Below are 16,384 nucleotides of genomic sequence, written 5' to 3' on the forward strand. Positions count from 1 at the left end.
CCGAATACTTAGGTTCATTTGGCTTCCCGGTTACAGTGGGACCCTGAAATGAGAGGATTGGGGTTCCCTTCAGATCCTGTGCACTACTTCTGGAAAGTGCACAAACGAACAAAGTTGCGAGATCCTTCTGGCCCTAGCTCTCGAATTTGGTGGGTATCCTTACCGGTCATTAACGGTTAGGTGAGACTTGGGATTGCTTTAAGTCGTTTCTGTGTCTGGAAGATGAGGTAGAATCATCTAAGCACCTTCTTCTCAGCAACCATGCTTTCATTGGGCAAAGATTCAGATACCTGGGCTCTCACCTTTATGCTACACCTGCAGATATAGCATCAGTAGCAAATCCTGTAGCATGAATTTCATCAGTAGCTTGAAGCGGTTAATATGATACAAATGTAATTAGCCACGGTTGGTCGCCATCCAATGCAAAGCCACTATTTCCTCCGTATGTCATCACAATCGACGAATTTTGATTGTTTATCCAAGTGGGCCCCTCGCATGGACATCCATTTATCCTAACCTAACCTAGTTATGGCATCGTATAAAGGCAAAGTCTAACTTACAACTCCACAATATAACTCTAGCAGGATTTAAAGGAAAAATATATAACCTAGTTATCTATAAAAAGTATGACAAAATTCGCCTGTCAAAAGTGTTTTTGCTACACCGATTTTTATGCCTGTCACTGTAGATAACAAAGTTCAATGTGAAAGTCGTAGTTGTGGAGATACATTAGATGAGCTCATAAAAAATTGCTAAAAGCAAGCAATTAAAAACTATACGCGAAATACAAATAAGCACTTGAATTTGAGTAATTTTTTAAAGTTACATATTTTCATTGCTAAAGATTAGATACTTATTGCCTGCATTTAATGCGATCTTTTTTCCAGTTAATGGCAAAAAGTTGAAAATAAAAAATAATTTTTTGGTTTTAAACTTCAATTTTTTAAGAAAAGTTTATTATGTAAAAATAATATTAATAAATAATTAAATAACATATATTTGCAAATAATTATGAAAAAAATATGATTTACTATGTATTCATCATTTTTGTTCAACAATTACCGTGGAAATGCTCTTTCAATAATGAGATTTGGGCACCATCTTTTTTGATTGAAATCTAACAAGAAAAATTAATGAAAGATAGGGTTGCAAAATAGATGTTCCGTGTTCTTTGTTACTCTAAAATCACTGCGCTTACACCCGTTCAATGAATGTTTGGCCGAGCACCTGCGCCTTGATATTTTTCCACAAATGGAATTGCCTACAGTTTTATACCGCCTCCATTGTATCCATTGAAAACAATGGTTTGGTGCGGCCTATGGGCTGGAGAAATCATCGGCCCATATTTATTCAAAGACGACGCTAGCGCCAATGTAACAATGAATGGCGAATCAAGTCGCGCCATGATAAACGACTTTTTAATGATCGTTCCCACGACAGTCGGTTCTACGCAACCGGAACGACCCGGATTTATATCCGGCCAAGGACTGTCACTTCAGCAGCATTCCCCGTATATGTATGGAGAATGTTTATGCTGCTACAACAACAACAACTTTTTAATGATCGTGATCTCCATTTGCACACAACCTGTGAAACAATGGATTTACTGCGTCGGAAAGGATGAGCAATTTATCTCTCGTCTCGGATCAATGAATTGGCCGCCAACACTTGCACTTTCATTTGCGTTGGTATGTAGAGCCTAAATGCTTTGCCGATAAACCAGCTTCGATTGAGGCACTGGAAGCCAACACAGTTATTCACGAGATACCGGAAAAGTAGTGTTTGCGGATGGCCGAATTACGGTGCAGGTACGGCCAACGCTTGAAAGGGATTATCTTTAAAAATAAATGTCGTGAATGGTTCTACACAAAAATAATAAAGATTGCCCAATCAATTTGAATTTTCGTTGCTTTATTTCAATTTAAAATCCGATAACTCTAAATTGATCACCCATGAACATGTATTGACTATAATAAAATACAACACAGATAAATTAAAATCAGCTGACCAACGTTCACCCGCACTTTTTAGAGTCAGAGTGCAACACCAAAATTTGACCGCCCAGCGCAGGAATAAGTGCAACATTATTACGAGAAAAGAATTAGTTGGTATGTGTACTGTTAGAAACAATACAGAATGCACTCGGACTTTTATATAATTGGGCGTTTGTTGGGTGGGCAATCAACACTTGGTCAAAACTAGAAAAAAATTGTTTTGAACGGAATTGGTCCTTCCTAAGGATTTAAAAATTAAGGAATTCAGGCAGCAATCACACCAATATGTAAGTGAATACATTTTAATATTTTCATTACTAGGTACTATATTTACATATGTACACATACTTTAATATGAATTCTTATCTGTGCACTAATCACATTGTACTGAAACGTCCGCTATACACTTTCATATATAATCTGAGATTATCTTTATTCAGCCGTAGTTTCTTTTTTTAAAGCTAATATAATTCGATTTTTTTATTTGCTTTGTAATTATCAGCCCAACAGAAATATTTTGCAGAATACGTCATACAAAAATAATGTATAATATCGTGTAATTGTATACATTTATTTTTTATATTTCTTTACAAAAAAATGTAATATAATATATTGAATTTATGCGCATAAATATGTATGTACCATTCGTTGCAAATTCCAGGGGTATTCATACTGCAGTGTAAACAAACACATTCTATGTATTAGCTTAAACGTCACAGTTGTTACAAAAATAGTTTTGCCACTCAATTTGATGCAAGTGTTGTTTTTATTGTGCACCAATCATTGTGTACAGTAAAAGAAATATATTTTTAATTTTTATTATTATTTGAATGAAAACACGTGATCTTTATAAATAAATATTACTTTTTTGTATACAAAATTGTCTAAATTTATAATACTGCGTAGAAGAAAGAGCGCAATCAAAATCTCAATTAAACTCAATTGCTTTCACCACAATGCCAAATAGTTCTTTCAAATAAGCTACAATACTATACGAGTTTGTTACGTAGAAATAAAATGTATTACATACTAAATAAAGCTCAAGTCAGACATGGGCAAGACGAACAGCACACGCGAGTAAACGTTAGCAACAGTCAAATAACACTGAAAAGCGCTTTTGATGAGTTAGTAAATTGACCGGCGGAAAGACGACGAATGCATGCACCGATACTAAATTACATACATACTCATATTCACATGCAGACGAGGCCAAGTGAAAAAGATTGTAGTATACATATGTATGTATCTCGTAACTTCTGTTCAAAAAGTACCTGGAATTTCTCATTTTGAGTAACTTAGAAAACAAGTCACGATACCGATAACTCTCATGCAGCTAAAAAAAACTGATATAATAGTTATCATAGACATTACTGTGCAGGGAATCAAAAAAATATGAATTTAGCTATTTTCATTTTTGTTGCAAAACGCCGAGTACTTTTCGAACATAACGCAGAAAAAAACTGAGGTAATAGCAAAACTTGCTACTCAATTCTTTTATACGTATACATTAGGGTGCATCACTCTCCATTCCAAAAAAAATTGTTATTGTTTATAAAACTTACCTACACTTGCGCCTAAATATATCGGAAAAATTTAAGATTTACGTGAGCTGGTCCGATTTCAAAGTACCTCCAAAAATCTCATCCGTTGATTCCGCTGATTAAATTCTTAAACATTTTTTATAAGTAAGGTGAAAAACAGCAAATTTTTTTTAGGTGAGGCACCCTAATATACGTAAGTATGTACATTATTATATTTTTTTATTTTAATTTATTTTATTATGCATATAAAAATGTTAAAGAGAACGAACTTTTCTCTCTTGGTAATGTTCGCAAACATGATCAGCCAGTCAGCAGGCAGAGAAACAATACGTAATACTCGTGCATCAGCCCGACATCGGCAAAAATCAACAATGCGTACGTTGGCAAAGAATTATAGATAAGCGACCGGTAAGCAGTCAACTACGGCCATGGCGTGATCAAAGTTTCTTCCGTTTTGTATGTGTCGTCTGTTTTGCTTTACATATGTATATATATTATAATATAAGTCCTCATTTATTTAAATACTAGCAAACCCGGCCCCCTTCGCTGGGCACACTAAAATAGAATAGATATGGTTTAGAACAGAAAATATATGGTTTTCATATTATTTATTTCTTTATTCTTTATTCAAACGCTTTAGCATAAACAATATTTTTTGTTTTTCTATTTGTTTTTGAGTAAATATAAAATATAAATTGAAAATCAGGAAAAAAGAAGATTGTTTTTAAATTTCAAATCAACGCATATGAATAAACAATCGTCTTTTTTCCTGATCATCCATGAATTTTTCGTTTCAATTTATATGTTTTATTAAGCATTGGAGCTTTTTTAACCATTATCCATTTATATTTAAAAAAAAAAAACGAAAAAAATTGTTTTTTCCACGAACACATAATTTCATTCGGATTTCACATTTGTTTAAGCAAAAGACAAAGACTTGATTACTCCGATGCTGTACAAGCACTAAATTTATTGAGCGTCTCATTTTTCAATAACTGTTTAAAGCTAACTGTGCATAGATGAATTCGAAGAAATAATACCAATAATGCTATAAATTGAGGTGGTGCCAGACTGGACGAATTGATGAACATCTTAAGGTGGTGCCAGACTGGACGAATTCTGAACATCCTGCCCGGTTGAGGTGTTGGCCTCAAAATGCTCTGCGTCCAGAAGCCGGCACAATTTCTGTACCGCACGCGTCATCATACCGTTCGCCGTCTGAAGCGTGACATTACGTATTAAACCATTGCTGCCCGGATGAACCGCAGTTACGCGCCCTAAGCGCCAATATGTTGGTGGTAAGTTCTCATGTCTTACGATGACTATGTCTCCGATCTTTACGTCCCTTGATTTCGTCTGCCACTTGTTTCGAGTTTGAAGGGTAGATAAATATTCCTCGCTCCATCGCTGCCAAAATTGTTGATGTATCTGACGCAGCCAGAGCCAGTGCTTAATACGGTTGGACGGAATTGTTCTGATGTCAGCTTCAGGGACTGCAACCAGTGGAGCGCCAACCAGAAAGTCGGCAGGGGTCAAAGCTAACTTATCATTGGGATCATCGTATATAGGTGTTAGCGGACGAGAATTTAGGCATGCTTCAATACGTGTCGCCAAAGTCTGAAGTTGGCTATACCATAATGACTGCGCTCCAACGAGGCGCACCAAATGATATTTGGCAGATTTTACCGCAGCCTCCCAGAGACCACCTTGATGAGGAGCGCTGGGAGCGATAAAGTGCCAATGAGTACCGAGATTCGCCAAACTTTGTTGGTTGTTGTCGTTCTGCCAAGCAGCCAAGTCTTCTTTAAGCAAACGGTTAGCACCTGTGAACGTAGTACCGTTGTCACTATAGAGATCTCGACATGGACCTCGTCTACTTATAAATCGCGTAAATGCATCTAAGAATGCAGGTGAAGAAAGATCATCGACAACTTCAATATGCACGGCCTTGGTCGCCATGCAAACGAAAACAGCTAGATATGTTTTGATCGTTGTACGCGATCTTTTTGTGCCGATGCGCACTGTAAAAGGCCCGCAATAGTCGACGCCTGAAGATATAAATGGCCGTGCTGCAGTAATGCGATGCCTGGGTAAGGATGCCATCTGCTGAGATAACGTTACGCCTCGATGTCGTCGGCAAATAACACAAGTCTGCACAAAGCTTCGGACTGCTTGCCTTCCGTTCAATATCCAGTACCGTGCGCGAAGAGTTTGAAGAGTGATTTGCGCCCCACCATGAAGCGTGGTTTCATGTGCGTGTCGGATGAGTAAGTGTACCAAACTCCCATGCTTCGGTAAAATTATCGGAAAACGTCGATCTTCTGGAAGGTCAGCGTGACCAATACGACCTCTGACTCGCAATATGTCGTTACAATCTATGTAAGGGTTCAATGACCTTAGTTTGCTGGAGCTGGATATTTCCGATCCCTTCCGAATCAGAGACATATCAGTCGCAAAGGTATATTGCTCGTTTCGGATTAGCACGTTAAGAGCATCGTCCATTTCTGTAGGATTGACGATCAGTCTTCGCAAATGTCGGCGAACTGGTAGCCACCGAAGTACGATTGCCACGGTACGAAGAAGCTTTTGCAATGAACTAAAGCGTTCGCTTAATGGAATTATTTGGCCGTCTAGACGTCGAGTTGTAAGAATGCTCGCGTGGGCCGTCGTTGCTACAAATGATGACACTCTCTGTTCACCACGTACAATGTCAAGCTCGTCATCTTTTAATTCGATCCCAAAGGAAATTGGTAGCTGTTTGTCCATAAGCCATTTTGGCCCTTGCCACCACAACTGATGTTCAACCAGCTCTGATGCTCGGATACCTCTACTGGCACAGTCTGCCGGATTTTGTGCAGACCGTACATAATGCCAACGATCTGGTGATGTCAGCTCTTGAATGTGACGAACACGATTGGAAATGTACGGCTTGAGAGTAGTTGGAGGTTTACGTAACCAACATAACACGATTCGCGAGTCGGACCATAAATGATAAGAAGCGTCCGTTAGACGTAAAGCAGTTCGCACACTGTCAAGTGTGGATGCGAGTAAATGTGCCGCACAAAGTTCTAGGCGAGGAATCGTTGCACCCTTGAGTGGCGCCACTTTGGTGCGAGCTGTTAGCAATGATACAGTTGACCGACCTTCACCGTCTGTTGTCCTAGTATAGAGGACAGCCGCATAGGCAAGTGGACTTGCATCACAAAACCCAAGTAGCATAGTAGTCTTACCCTCAGCCAAACCTAACCATCGTGGTACACGGATACGGTTTATCACGTCAAATTCTCTGTAAAATAAGACCCACGTATTTTGAAGTGCATCTGGGAGTGGTGCATCCCATTCTAAGCCAGCAGACCACAACTTCTGAATAAATATCTTCCCGGCAATAACAATTGGAGCAAGCATGCCAGTAGGATCAAATAATTTGGCGACCTCACTTAAAACCCGACGTTTTGTGAGACATCCGATGTTCTGGTTTAGATTCGCTTTGAAAAAGATCTCATCTGTTGTTGGGTCCCAACTTAAACCAAGCACAGTTGCCGTCGATGGTTCACTTGCTAACTCTACGATTGAGGAATTGTTACTAATTAAACGCTTTACAACCTCACCACTATTAGAACTCCATTTTCGTAAACGGAACTGTCCGGCCGACAAAATCGCACTCACATTGACAGCGAGTTCGAAGGCTTTATCCTCAGTGTCACAACTGATGAGAAAATCATCTACATAAAATGATGACAGAATCGCATCGCACGCAACAATCGACTGATGGCCATCTGCGACTACGTTGTAGTTATCATAACTGCATTGATTGAGTGCGCGAACTGCGTTGTACGGGCTACAAGCCATCCCATACGTCACTGTAGTTAAACGGTATACTGCTAGGTCAGTGTCTGGTGATTCTCTCCAAATAATGCGTTGGAAATCCCTATGTTCGGGAGTTATCAGAATTTGATGGAACATTTTCTCGATGTCTGCTGTTAATGCTACGCGAAAACCCCAAAAACGAAAGATGATATTCACAAGTGGTTCTTGAATCATGGCTCCCACCAACTGGACGTCGTTCAGTGAGAGGCCGCTCGTGGTCCGCGCTGAAGCATTGAACACAACGCGGAACTTTTCCAGAACCGCATGGTGAGGGATGTAGTAGTTGACCCCCCCATCTCCAATGTGACTAACGGGTTCCATATGGCCGAGGTCCGCGTATTCGCGCATGAAGGCAATGTATTTTTTCTTGAGCTCACAATTCGCTGCTAGTCGTCGTTCAAGAAGGTGAAATTGTCGTAAAGCATGGGCGTATGAGTTGCCCAAAGCCGGTGCGTCCGGATGAAATGGTATATGAACCATGTAGCGCCCTTCCCTTGTGCGGGAGTGTGTGGTCAAAAAGATTTTCTCACATTCATCTTCGCCGTTACAATCTTGTGAAGGCACTTCCTCTAACTTCCAAAAGCTTCTTACTAGCTCCTCCAAGCGCGCGTCCTCTTCGCCTTGCTGGGTGATGAAGGAAAGAGTTGGCGGCGTTGCTGGCTGCGCTGCTGGCACTGGACCGAAGACAACCCAGCCGAAGCGGGTTCGCTGGGCGTGTGGCTCATTGAGGCCACCGAGTCTTATGTCCCCTTCGACTGCTTTTCCCCATACATCCGCACCAATAAGAATGTCGATATTGCTAGGAATGCCGAACTGCGTATCGGCCAATTCTAGACCATTCAAATGCTGCCACCGTGTCATGTCAATATGCACTGTTGGGATGACCTTAGTAATTGACTGCATGACAAGTGCAACGATTTCCAAACTGAAACTGGAATAGAGCGATTTTAACGTGAGTGTGACACGCCCACGTGTACGTGCGTAGGAGTAAGTTCCGATTCCTTCCACCGAAACTTCGCATTTGCTCCTATGAAGAGACAAAGAGTTAGTTAATTTATCTGTTATAAAACTGACCTGTGATCCGGGATCACAGAGCACCCGCGCCAGACGTCCATTGGTAGAGTTGCCGCATGCGTATACACGCGCAGTTGCCAATAACACTGTTGAACTCGCGTTGGCAAGGCAACCTACCACAGCAGGCTCTAGTCAGAGATTCGAATTTCTGGATGCAATAGCAGTGACGGCTCCTTCCGGACACGTTGACACTGACTCTGATGGATTCTTAGATAATGATTCGCGGCAAAGTAATGAGTTGTGCTTACGACCACAGTGACGGCAGTTCCCCGACGGACATTGTCTTGCTGCATGACCTTGCTTTAGGCAGTTAAAACAAAGCTGTGCAGTCTTTGCAGCAGTAATTCTGTCTTCGTATTTCATCCCAAGAAAGCGTGCGCATTTCATAATACGATGTGCACCTTGGCAGTATGTGCATTTACCCTCCTCTGCAGATACGACGTGTGATCTGACAGCTCTTGACGGACCACCAGCGCGATGATGACTCTTGGACGTAAATTCAACCCCATTGCTCCATGTGACAACTGTTGTGCTGAGGCTATGAGCCCGCTGACCCAAAAACGTAAGCAGCTCATCGAGGCTCGGAATTTCGGTGGGTGAACAGCTCATGTTCCACTCGCGCTGTGTAGTTATCGGAAGTTTCGAAACTATTATCGGTACGACCACAGCATCCCATTCGGCCACTGGTAGACCCATGACATGTAAAGCTCGTAGTGATTCATGTACCGTGTCGACGATGAACAGTAACGCAGTTGGTGTGTCCTCAGTTGTCGGCTTGATATTGAGTAAGCGTGACACATGAGTCTCAGCCAGTTGCCTTCTATTGTCAAAACGTTCTTTAAGCGCCTTCCATAATTCAGCGTATCCCCCAGAATATACACTCCCGACGAGCGGTACAGCACTTGCGCTTACTGCCTGCCGCAACTTGCCTAACTTGTAGGCCTCAGGATAGTCTGTATTGTGGACAAGCAATTCAAAAACGTCCTTAAACGCCAGCCAATTCTGCATAGTTCCATCGAACGTTGGAATTGCAAGCGGTTCTAACTTAACCTCACATTCTCGCACAGGCATCACAGCAGACTGACTCGGTTTTGCACCCATGATTGCACGGTTCAAGTGGGTACATGCATTGTTGTAAATACCTTCAACCTCTTCCCATAACTTCTCGTGGGCCTCCAACTCGGCGTTTGCTGCATTGCCCACCAACAGGTCATGGTTGGTCACGAAACGTGCATAATGTGCTGACAATGATTTCAACTCTTGCTGAAGATGAAATTCATCAAATGCACCCTGCTGGAATCCACTCACCCGATCGTGTATGCGTTTAATGGCCTTTATTGCCGAAGCGCGCAAATTTAATTCTGCCATTAGCTGAACAATAATTTAATTAAACGGTTCTATTTCACAATTTAATTATTTGTCCTCACAGGAGGCACCAAAATGTTTAAGCAAAAGACAAAGACTTGATTACTCCGATGCTGTACAAGCACTAAATTTATTGAGCGTCTCATTTTTCAATAACTGTTTAAAGCTAACTGTGCATAGATGAATTCGAAGAAATAATACCAATAATGCTATAAATTGAGGTGGTGCCAGACTGGACGAATTGATGAACATCTTAAGGTGGTGCCAGACTGGACGAATTCTGAACAACATTAAATTCTCAAATTTCGTAAGAAATGATTCACTGTTCCAAAATCCACTCCAAAAAAATTCACAAACAATTTTTACATGTTGCACTTACGTTTTTTCCTTATGGCATCCAAATCAGAAAGAAATATTGACACATTGTAACTAACACTGTCAATTTGACAGTTCAGTTCCGCCAAAAGCGTTAAAAAAGTAAGCGACATTATGGCTGGCTCAAAAGAACGCTGTACCCGTTGCCACTGCTCCGAATTACAACCAAACTTTACGAAACCCATTTTCAATACTTACTTAACAATGTGCATAAGTTTGGTTTAATTCGGTGCAAAGACACGGCGGGTCCACGTTTTGGCATATATTTCGAGACCCTAGTCATCAATAGGTATGAAAATTACCCCGTATTAAAGCACTTATCAACAGCTTTCATTTGATACCTATATTGTACATACACAACCAAAGGTTACCCGGGTCCACGTTTTGACCTATATCTCGAGACCCCAGTCACGTAGCGGCATGAAAAATACTCTGTACTAAGGCATTCACCAACAGCTTCAATTTGATATCCATATTGTACAAACACATTCTAGGCTCCACGTTTTGGTCTCTATCTCGAGACCCTAGTCACGGAGCGGCATGAAAAATACTCTGAACTTAAGCATTCACCAACAGCTTCCATTTGATACCCATATTGTACATACACGTCCGAAGATTACCCGGGTCCACGTTTTGACCTATATCTCCAGACCCTATCTACCAATAGGTATTCAAACTATACGGAAATCATCTTCAATACCTACTTAACAATGTGTGTAAGTTTGGTTTAATTCGGTTCAAAGACACGGCGGGTCCACGTTTCGGCATATATTTCGAGACCCTAGTCATCAATAAGTATGAAAATTACCCCGTATTAAAGCACTTATCAACAGCTTTCATTTGATATCCATATTGTACAAACACATTCTAGGGTCCACGTTTTGGTCTCTATCTCGAGACCCTAGTCAGGGAGCGGATGAAAATACTCTGAACTAAAGCATTCACCAACAGCTTCCATTTGATACCCATATTGTACATACACATCCGAAGGTTACCCGGGTCCACGTTTTGACCTATGTCTCGAGACCCTATCTACCAATAGGTATCCAAACTATACGAAAACCATCTTCAATGCCTCCTTAACAATGTGTGTAAGTTTGGTTTAATTCGGTGCAAAGACACGGTGGGTCCACGTTTTGGCATATATTTCCAGACCCTAGTCATCAATAGGTATGAAAATTACACCGTATTGAAGCACTTATCAACAGCTTCCATTTGATACCCATATTGTACATACACGTCCGAAGGTTACCCGGGTCCACCTTTTGACCTATATCTCGAGACCCTAGTCATCAATAGGTATGAAAATTACCCCGTATTAAAGCACTTATCAACAGCTTTCATTTGATATCCGTATTGTACAAACACATTCTAGGGTCCACGTTTTGGTCTCTATCTCGAGACCCTAGTCACAGAGCGGATGGAAATACTCTGAACTAAAGCATTCACCAACAGCTTCCATTTGATACCCATATTGTACATACACATCCAAAGGTTACCCGGGTCCACGTTTTGACCTATATCTCGAGACCCCAGTCACGGAGCGGCATGAAAAATACTCTGTACTAAAGCATTCACCAACAGCTTCCATTTGATACCCATATTGTACATACACATTCTAGGGTCCACGTTTTGGTCTCTATCTCGAGACCCTAGTCACGGAGCGGCATGAAAAATACTCTGAACTAAAGCATTCACCAACAGCTTCCATTTGATACCCATATTGTACATACACATCCGAAGGTTACCCGGGTCCACGTTTTGACCTATATCTCGAGCCCTATCCACCAATAGGTATCCAAACTATACGGAAACCATCTTCAATACCTTCTTAACTATGTATGTAAGTTTGGTTTAATTCGGTGCAGACACGGCCGGTTAGCGAACACACACAAAAAGTTGACTTTATTTTATATATAAGATTTTTTTCAGTTTGTGTCCGAAAAATCCAAATATCTTACGGAACCCTATTTTTTTCCAAAATAAAATGTAATCCATGTTACTCTTGGATAATGTAGTTTTCGAATGGTGAAAGAATTTTTAAAATCGGTTCAGTAGTTTTTGAGCCTATTCGTTACAAACAAACAAACAAACAAACAAACAAACAAAGTTTTCCTCTTTATAATATTAGTATAGATATAAGATTTTTTTCAGTTTGTGTCCGAAAAATCCAAATATCTTACGGAACCCTATTTTTTTCCAAAATAAAATGTAATCCATGTTACTCTTGGATAATGTAGTTTTCGAATGGTGAAAGAATTTTTAAAATCGGTTCAGTAGTTTTTGAGCCTATTCGTTACAAACAAACAAACAAACAAACAAAGTTTTCCTCTTTATAATATTAGTATAGATTTACTATAAGATGTATTACATGGTGGTTTTTTCATAAGTGACTCACGTTAGCCGGTTAACAACCAGTCACATCTGATACAGTCTTAATATACATGCATATGTGTACATATACATATATACATACATTTGTATATAAAAATGTTTGTATAAATAAGCGTTGCTGCACTAACAATAGCAAATACAACAAAAGCGAAAAAATGTTATGTGAAAAAAATAACAGTTTAGCGATGATTAAGCGACAAGCTGATTAAGCGATTAAAACCGAGTCCTTTCAAGCATATGAAGGTAGATATTTTTCGGATTATGGTTATTCTTGCCAAATTTAATCGTTCATTGCCCATTTGTGTACGTATTTTGCATCGTTTGCTTTTGTTTCGTCACAACAAATTGCTTAAAAATATTTTTTTCTTTATGAACTTTCAAAATAAAAATAATACAGTGCTGTCAAATCATACGCAACGTAGGGTTCAAAGGATTTTTTTGTTTTATTCATTACTCGCTAGGTGGTTAGTGAATCGAAACAGCTAATGACAACTTGCACTGCAAACAAAAACAAAAAACAATGATTAACTGGTTTGACTCACACAAATTTGGCTGCCACTCATTTACTTATGATGCAAGCGATATGTGCGATTGTGTGCGATTATTCAAATACATGAATACATATTCGTGATGTTGACTTTATCTTTTATTTTTTAAATAAATACCTATATGTACGCAAGAAGTTCGCATTTTTCACCCTTGCCTTCGCTTGCTAATTTTGCCCAACTACACGTCATAGGACTCATATGTGCGTGTTATGTATGTACGTAGATGTTGTTCCACTTTCGTTTATCACAGTTTTCGGAGCGTATACGTAATAATTTTTGTTAAGTAAGGGTATGAAGCTTGCCAAGATGCATACTTGCATACATACAGCTCGCGACAAAGCGATAGCACCTCAACAGTTTTGGCCAGTTTTGCATTTTTTTATTACTTGTTTTTCGAATGTTGATTTTTTTATAATAGTATACCTCATCGTATATACATACATAAATAACAATTTCAAACTTTATACAAAAATTAGAAAATTTTCAAATTTTAATTAGAATTTTTAGAAAACTTTTTTTTTTTTTATAATTTGACGGTGCAGCGCATTTTTAGTTCTAAAATGTTCCTCAAAAATATTCCTGATGCTTTTTTTTACATAGAGCTGCTGAACACATTATACACATATAAAATAAAATTCTGAAGTAAACCGCATATTTGCATCCTTCAAATCCAACGTTAGCGATCTAAGACATTCTCTGCAAGAGGATTTAATATCTGTCATTTTATTGACCACACAAAATAAATATAAATCTTATGTAATATGTAAAAACATGTAAATAACTATATGAAATAAAATTATTTATTTTTTTATTAGGAGCGGTGCCCAGACCGAAATAAAATACCAGAGCGGAAATAGAGCAAAGCGATAAAAAATCGTTTGATCCGATGCCCTGTTGACAATAACCCAATTTGAAGGAAGAAATATTAAATTAGCATTTTCATTGCAATACACTGAGATTTAATTTAAAAATAAAAATGAAAAAAGTGCTAAATTCGGTTTGGACCGAACTTTATATACCCGCGCATATTTTAGTAAAATTTAGTTTAGGCAGGCTGTTAATTTTGTGGAAACTCATAGACAATGAGAGTTACATGTATGCAGCTTGTAACGTCAGACGACGAAAATTAAGTCTTAACATATAAAAAGTGAGCATGATTTTTATCCGGTGAGAAATGCGTATACTAAGTTTGGGTGGATTTTATTAAGTCGTTATCGAAATACACGCATTTACCAAAGGTGGGCACTGCACATTTTTCAAAAGTTTTCTTATCTCGTATTTTTTTGTTTTTGTTTTTTTTATTTGTTTTTTGGGGAGTTTATCACTTTTACCCATTCGAATAATTTTGCTTCATTTTTAACAGAATTATTATATTACTTTTTTTCTTTTTCTCAAAATTTATGTTATATGGGAGGTGGGAGGCGGCCGCCGTAGCCGAATGGGTTGGTGCGTGACTACCATTCAGAATTCACAGAGAGAACGTACGTTCGAATCTCGGTGAAACACCAAAATTAAGAAAAACATTTTTCTAATTGCGGTCGCCCCTCGGCAGGCAATGGTAAACCTCCGATGTATTTCTGTCATGAAAAAGCTCCTCATAAAAATATCTGCCGTTCGGAGTCGGCTTAAAACTGTAGGTCCCCCCATTTGTGGAACAACATCAAGAAGCACACCACAAATAGGAGGAGGAGCTCGGCCAAACACCCAAACAGGGTGTACGCGCCAATCACCCACTTGGATAAAGAGTTACCAAGTTTCATTGAAATGTTACAATTATTGCTGAAGTTATCGTGCATGCACAGAGAAACGGACGGACAGACATAACATAGATAAATCGACTTCCCCCGTCATTCTCAGCATTTTGGTATACAAATGTGTATATGTCTATTCCTCGATTCCTTCATGTTTGTTCACAAGTGCGCGGCTATAATAAGTAACTAAGCCGAAAATGAGAATTTCGGTAAAAGAGAAAAAACTAGTAGCTGGATAAACAATACGACGTATCGAGTAGTCGAAATATTTTTTTATATAAATTTTCGTAATTAACATAAAAACACAGACCAACACTCAAGGAAACACGCACTGAGCTCATGACACACATTTGTGTCTATTTAAACACAAGTTTACCAATATACATATGTATACAAATATTAAATCGCTAGCAAAACAAACATGTACACATAATATATATATTTTTCCATATTCATATAGTCGTGAAAGCACAGAAATTCCCTCAAATATTTATGTAGAAATTAAAAAAAAATTCGATGTTAGCGCTGACGTAACTCTTTTGGCCAGTAAATGCCATATTAGAAGTATTCAGAGCAAGTGTGTTAACGATGTGGCATATAAAGCGGTTTGGTTTTTTGTTTGACAGACATGCACAAAAATGTGAAAATTAATAAAATACGTTTTAGTAAATTAACCAGACATAAAATAATTATTTTTACAGATGGGAGAATTCATAACATAGCATAAAGGGCTGAGCTTTGATTTGCTATTTAGTAAACAATTCAAGTATAAGGCATCTAGTAGCAGTCCTTAATGAGAGATTTCGACGGTTATAAAGCTTTCGTTTTAAATATTTCCAACAACGTGTCTCTGTTTTCCGTAAAATTGTTACCGACTAGTGTCGTGAGGAGTTCGTTATGAGTCTTCAGTTTAGTTAATATTAAAGTTTTATGCGAGAAGAAAAGCAAGTAGTTCTGGGGTTTCTCATTTTGGATTTTTTAACGGTCGGAATTAATGTGGTGTGAATTTCTAACACAACCATGCCATAAATAGGATGGCCTCTGAGATGCGAGAAATTCCAGGGAAATACTTGTAAGCTTTTGCTGTCAATGTTATGGCTGGCGTTAGGCCATATATAATAAAGTTATTGTGAACGCAAAAAACACTCTTGGTATTAGAGTAAGTTTGGAAGTATACTGAAGTTGAGTGCTAAAGTAGGTGGTTAGATTTCAACTGCTTGCACATCTTCACACTTCATATAAGATAAAAATTTATAGAAAGAAATTTTTAACATATGTTGATCCCCTTTGAGAAGCAATTAAAAGAGTAAACAAGTGGTATTCTTGCAAATGATAATTTCGCTAATGAGGAGTATTACACTATTAAAAATTTAGGTTATTTAAACAAAATAACGAATTTGTGCTGATATATCCTGTAAATAATTATAAACTCAAGGGTAGCGGAACTCAGAACATTTTTTTCTATGACATGATTT

General features: G+C 38.7%; 2 protein-coding genes across 4 annotated transcripts in view; both read right to left on the reverse strand.

Moving 5' to 3' along the window:
- The window catches only part of LOC129242591 (choline-phosphate cytidylyltransferase B), a 52,081-nt gene that overhangs the window by 18,499 nt on the left and 17,198 nt on the right, over positions 1 to 16,384 (reverse strand). The window contains exon 1 of one of the 3 annotated variants that reach the window (XM_054879319.1): positions 3,025 to 3,112. The exons of 1 other annotated variant lie outside the window; for it this stretch is intronic. The gene's annotated coding sequence lies outside the window, so the exon portion shown is untranslated. Of the gene's footprint in view, positions 1 to 2,636; positions 2,811 to 3,024; positions 3,113 to 16,384 lie in introns of those variants that run through there. One more of the 3 variants, XM_054879320.1, reaches the window with a different exon arrangement.
- On the reverse strand, positions 4,628 to 9,844 carry LOC129242077 (uncharacterized). The gene is made up of 2 exons (XM_054878637.1): positions 8,673 to 9,844; positions 4,628 to 8,429 (listed from the first exon to the last, which is right to left on the reverse strand). Exons 1-2 carry the CDS (start codon positions 9,842 to 9,844, stop codon positions 4,628 to 4,630), a joined length of 4,974 nt encoding a protein of 1,657 aa, XP_054734612.1.

The sequence above is a fragment of the Anastrepha obliqua genome, chromosome 3 (genome assembly GCF_027943255.1).
Source record: "Anastrepha obliqua isolate idAnaObli1 chromosome 3, idAnaObli1_1.0, whole genome shotgun sequence".
NCBI classification, from domain to species: domain Eukaryota; kingdom Metazoa; phylum Arthropoda; class Insecta; order Diptera; family Tephritidae; genus Anastrepha; species Anastrepha obliqua.

What these genes read in the sequence shown, in the direction of transcription:
- LOC129242077 (XM_054878637.1), bottom strand. Translation starts at nt 9,844, where the DNA reads ATGGCAGAATTAAATTTGCGCGCTTCGGCAATAAAGGCCATTAAACGC. An exon ending in TTATCTAAGAATCCATCAGA is followed by an intron (nt 8,430 to 8,672) that starts GTCAGTGTCAAC and finishes GTCTCTTCATAG; the next exon opens with GAGCAAATGCGAAGTTTCGG.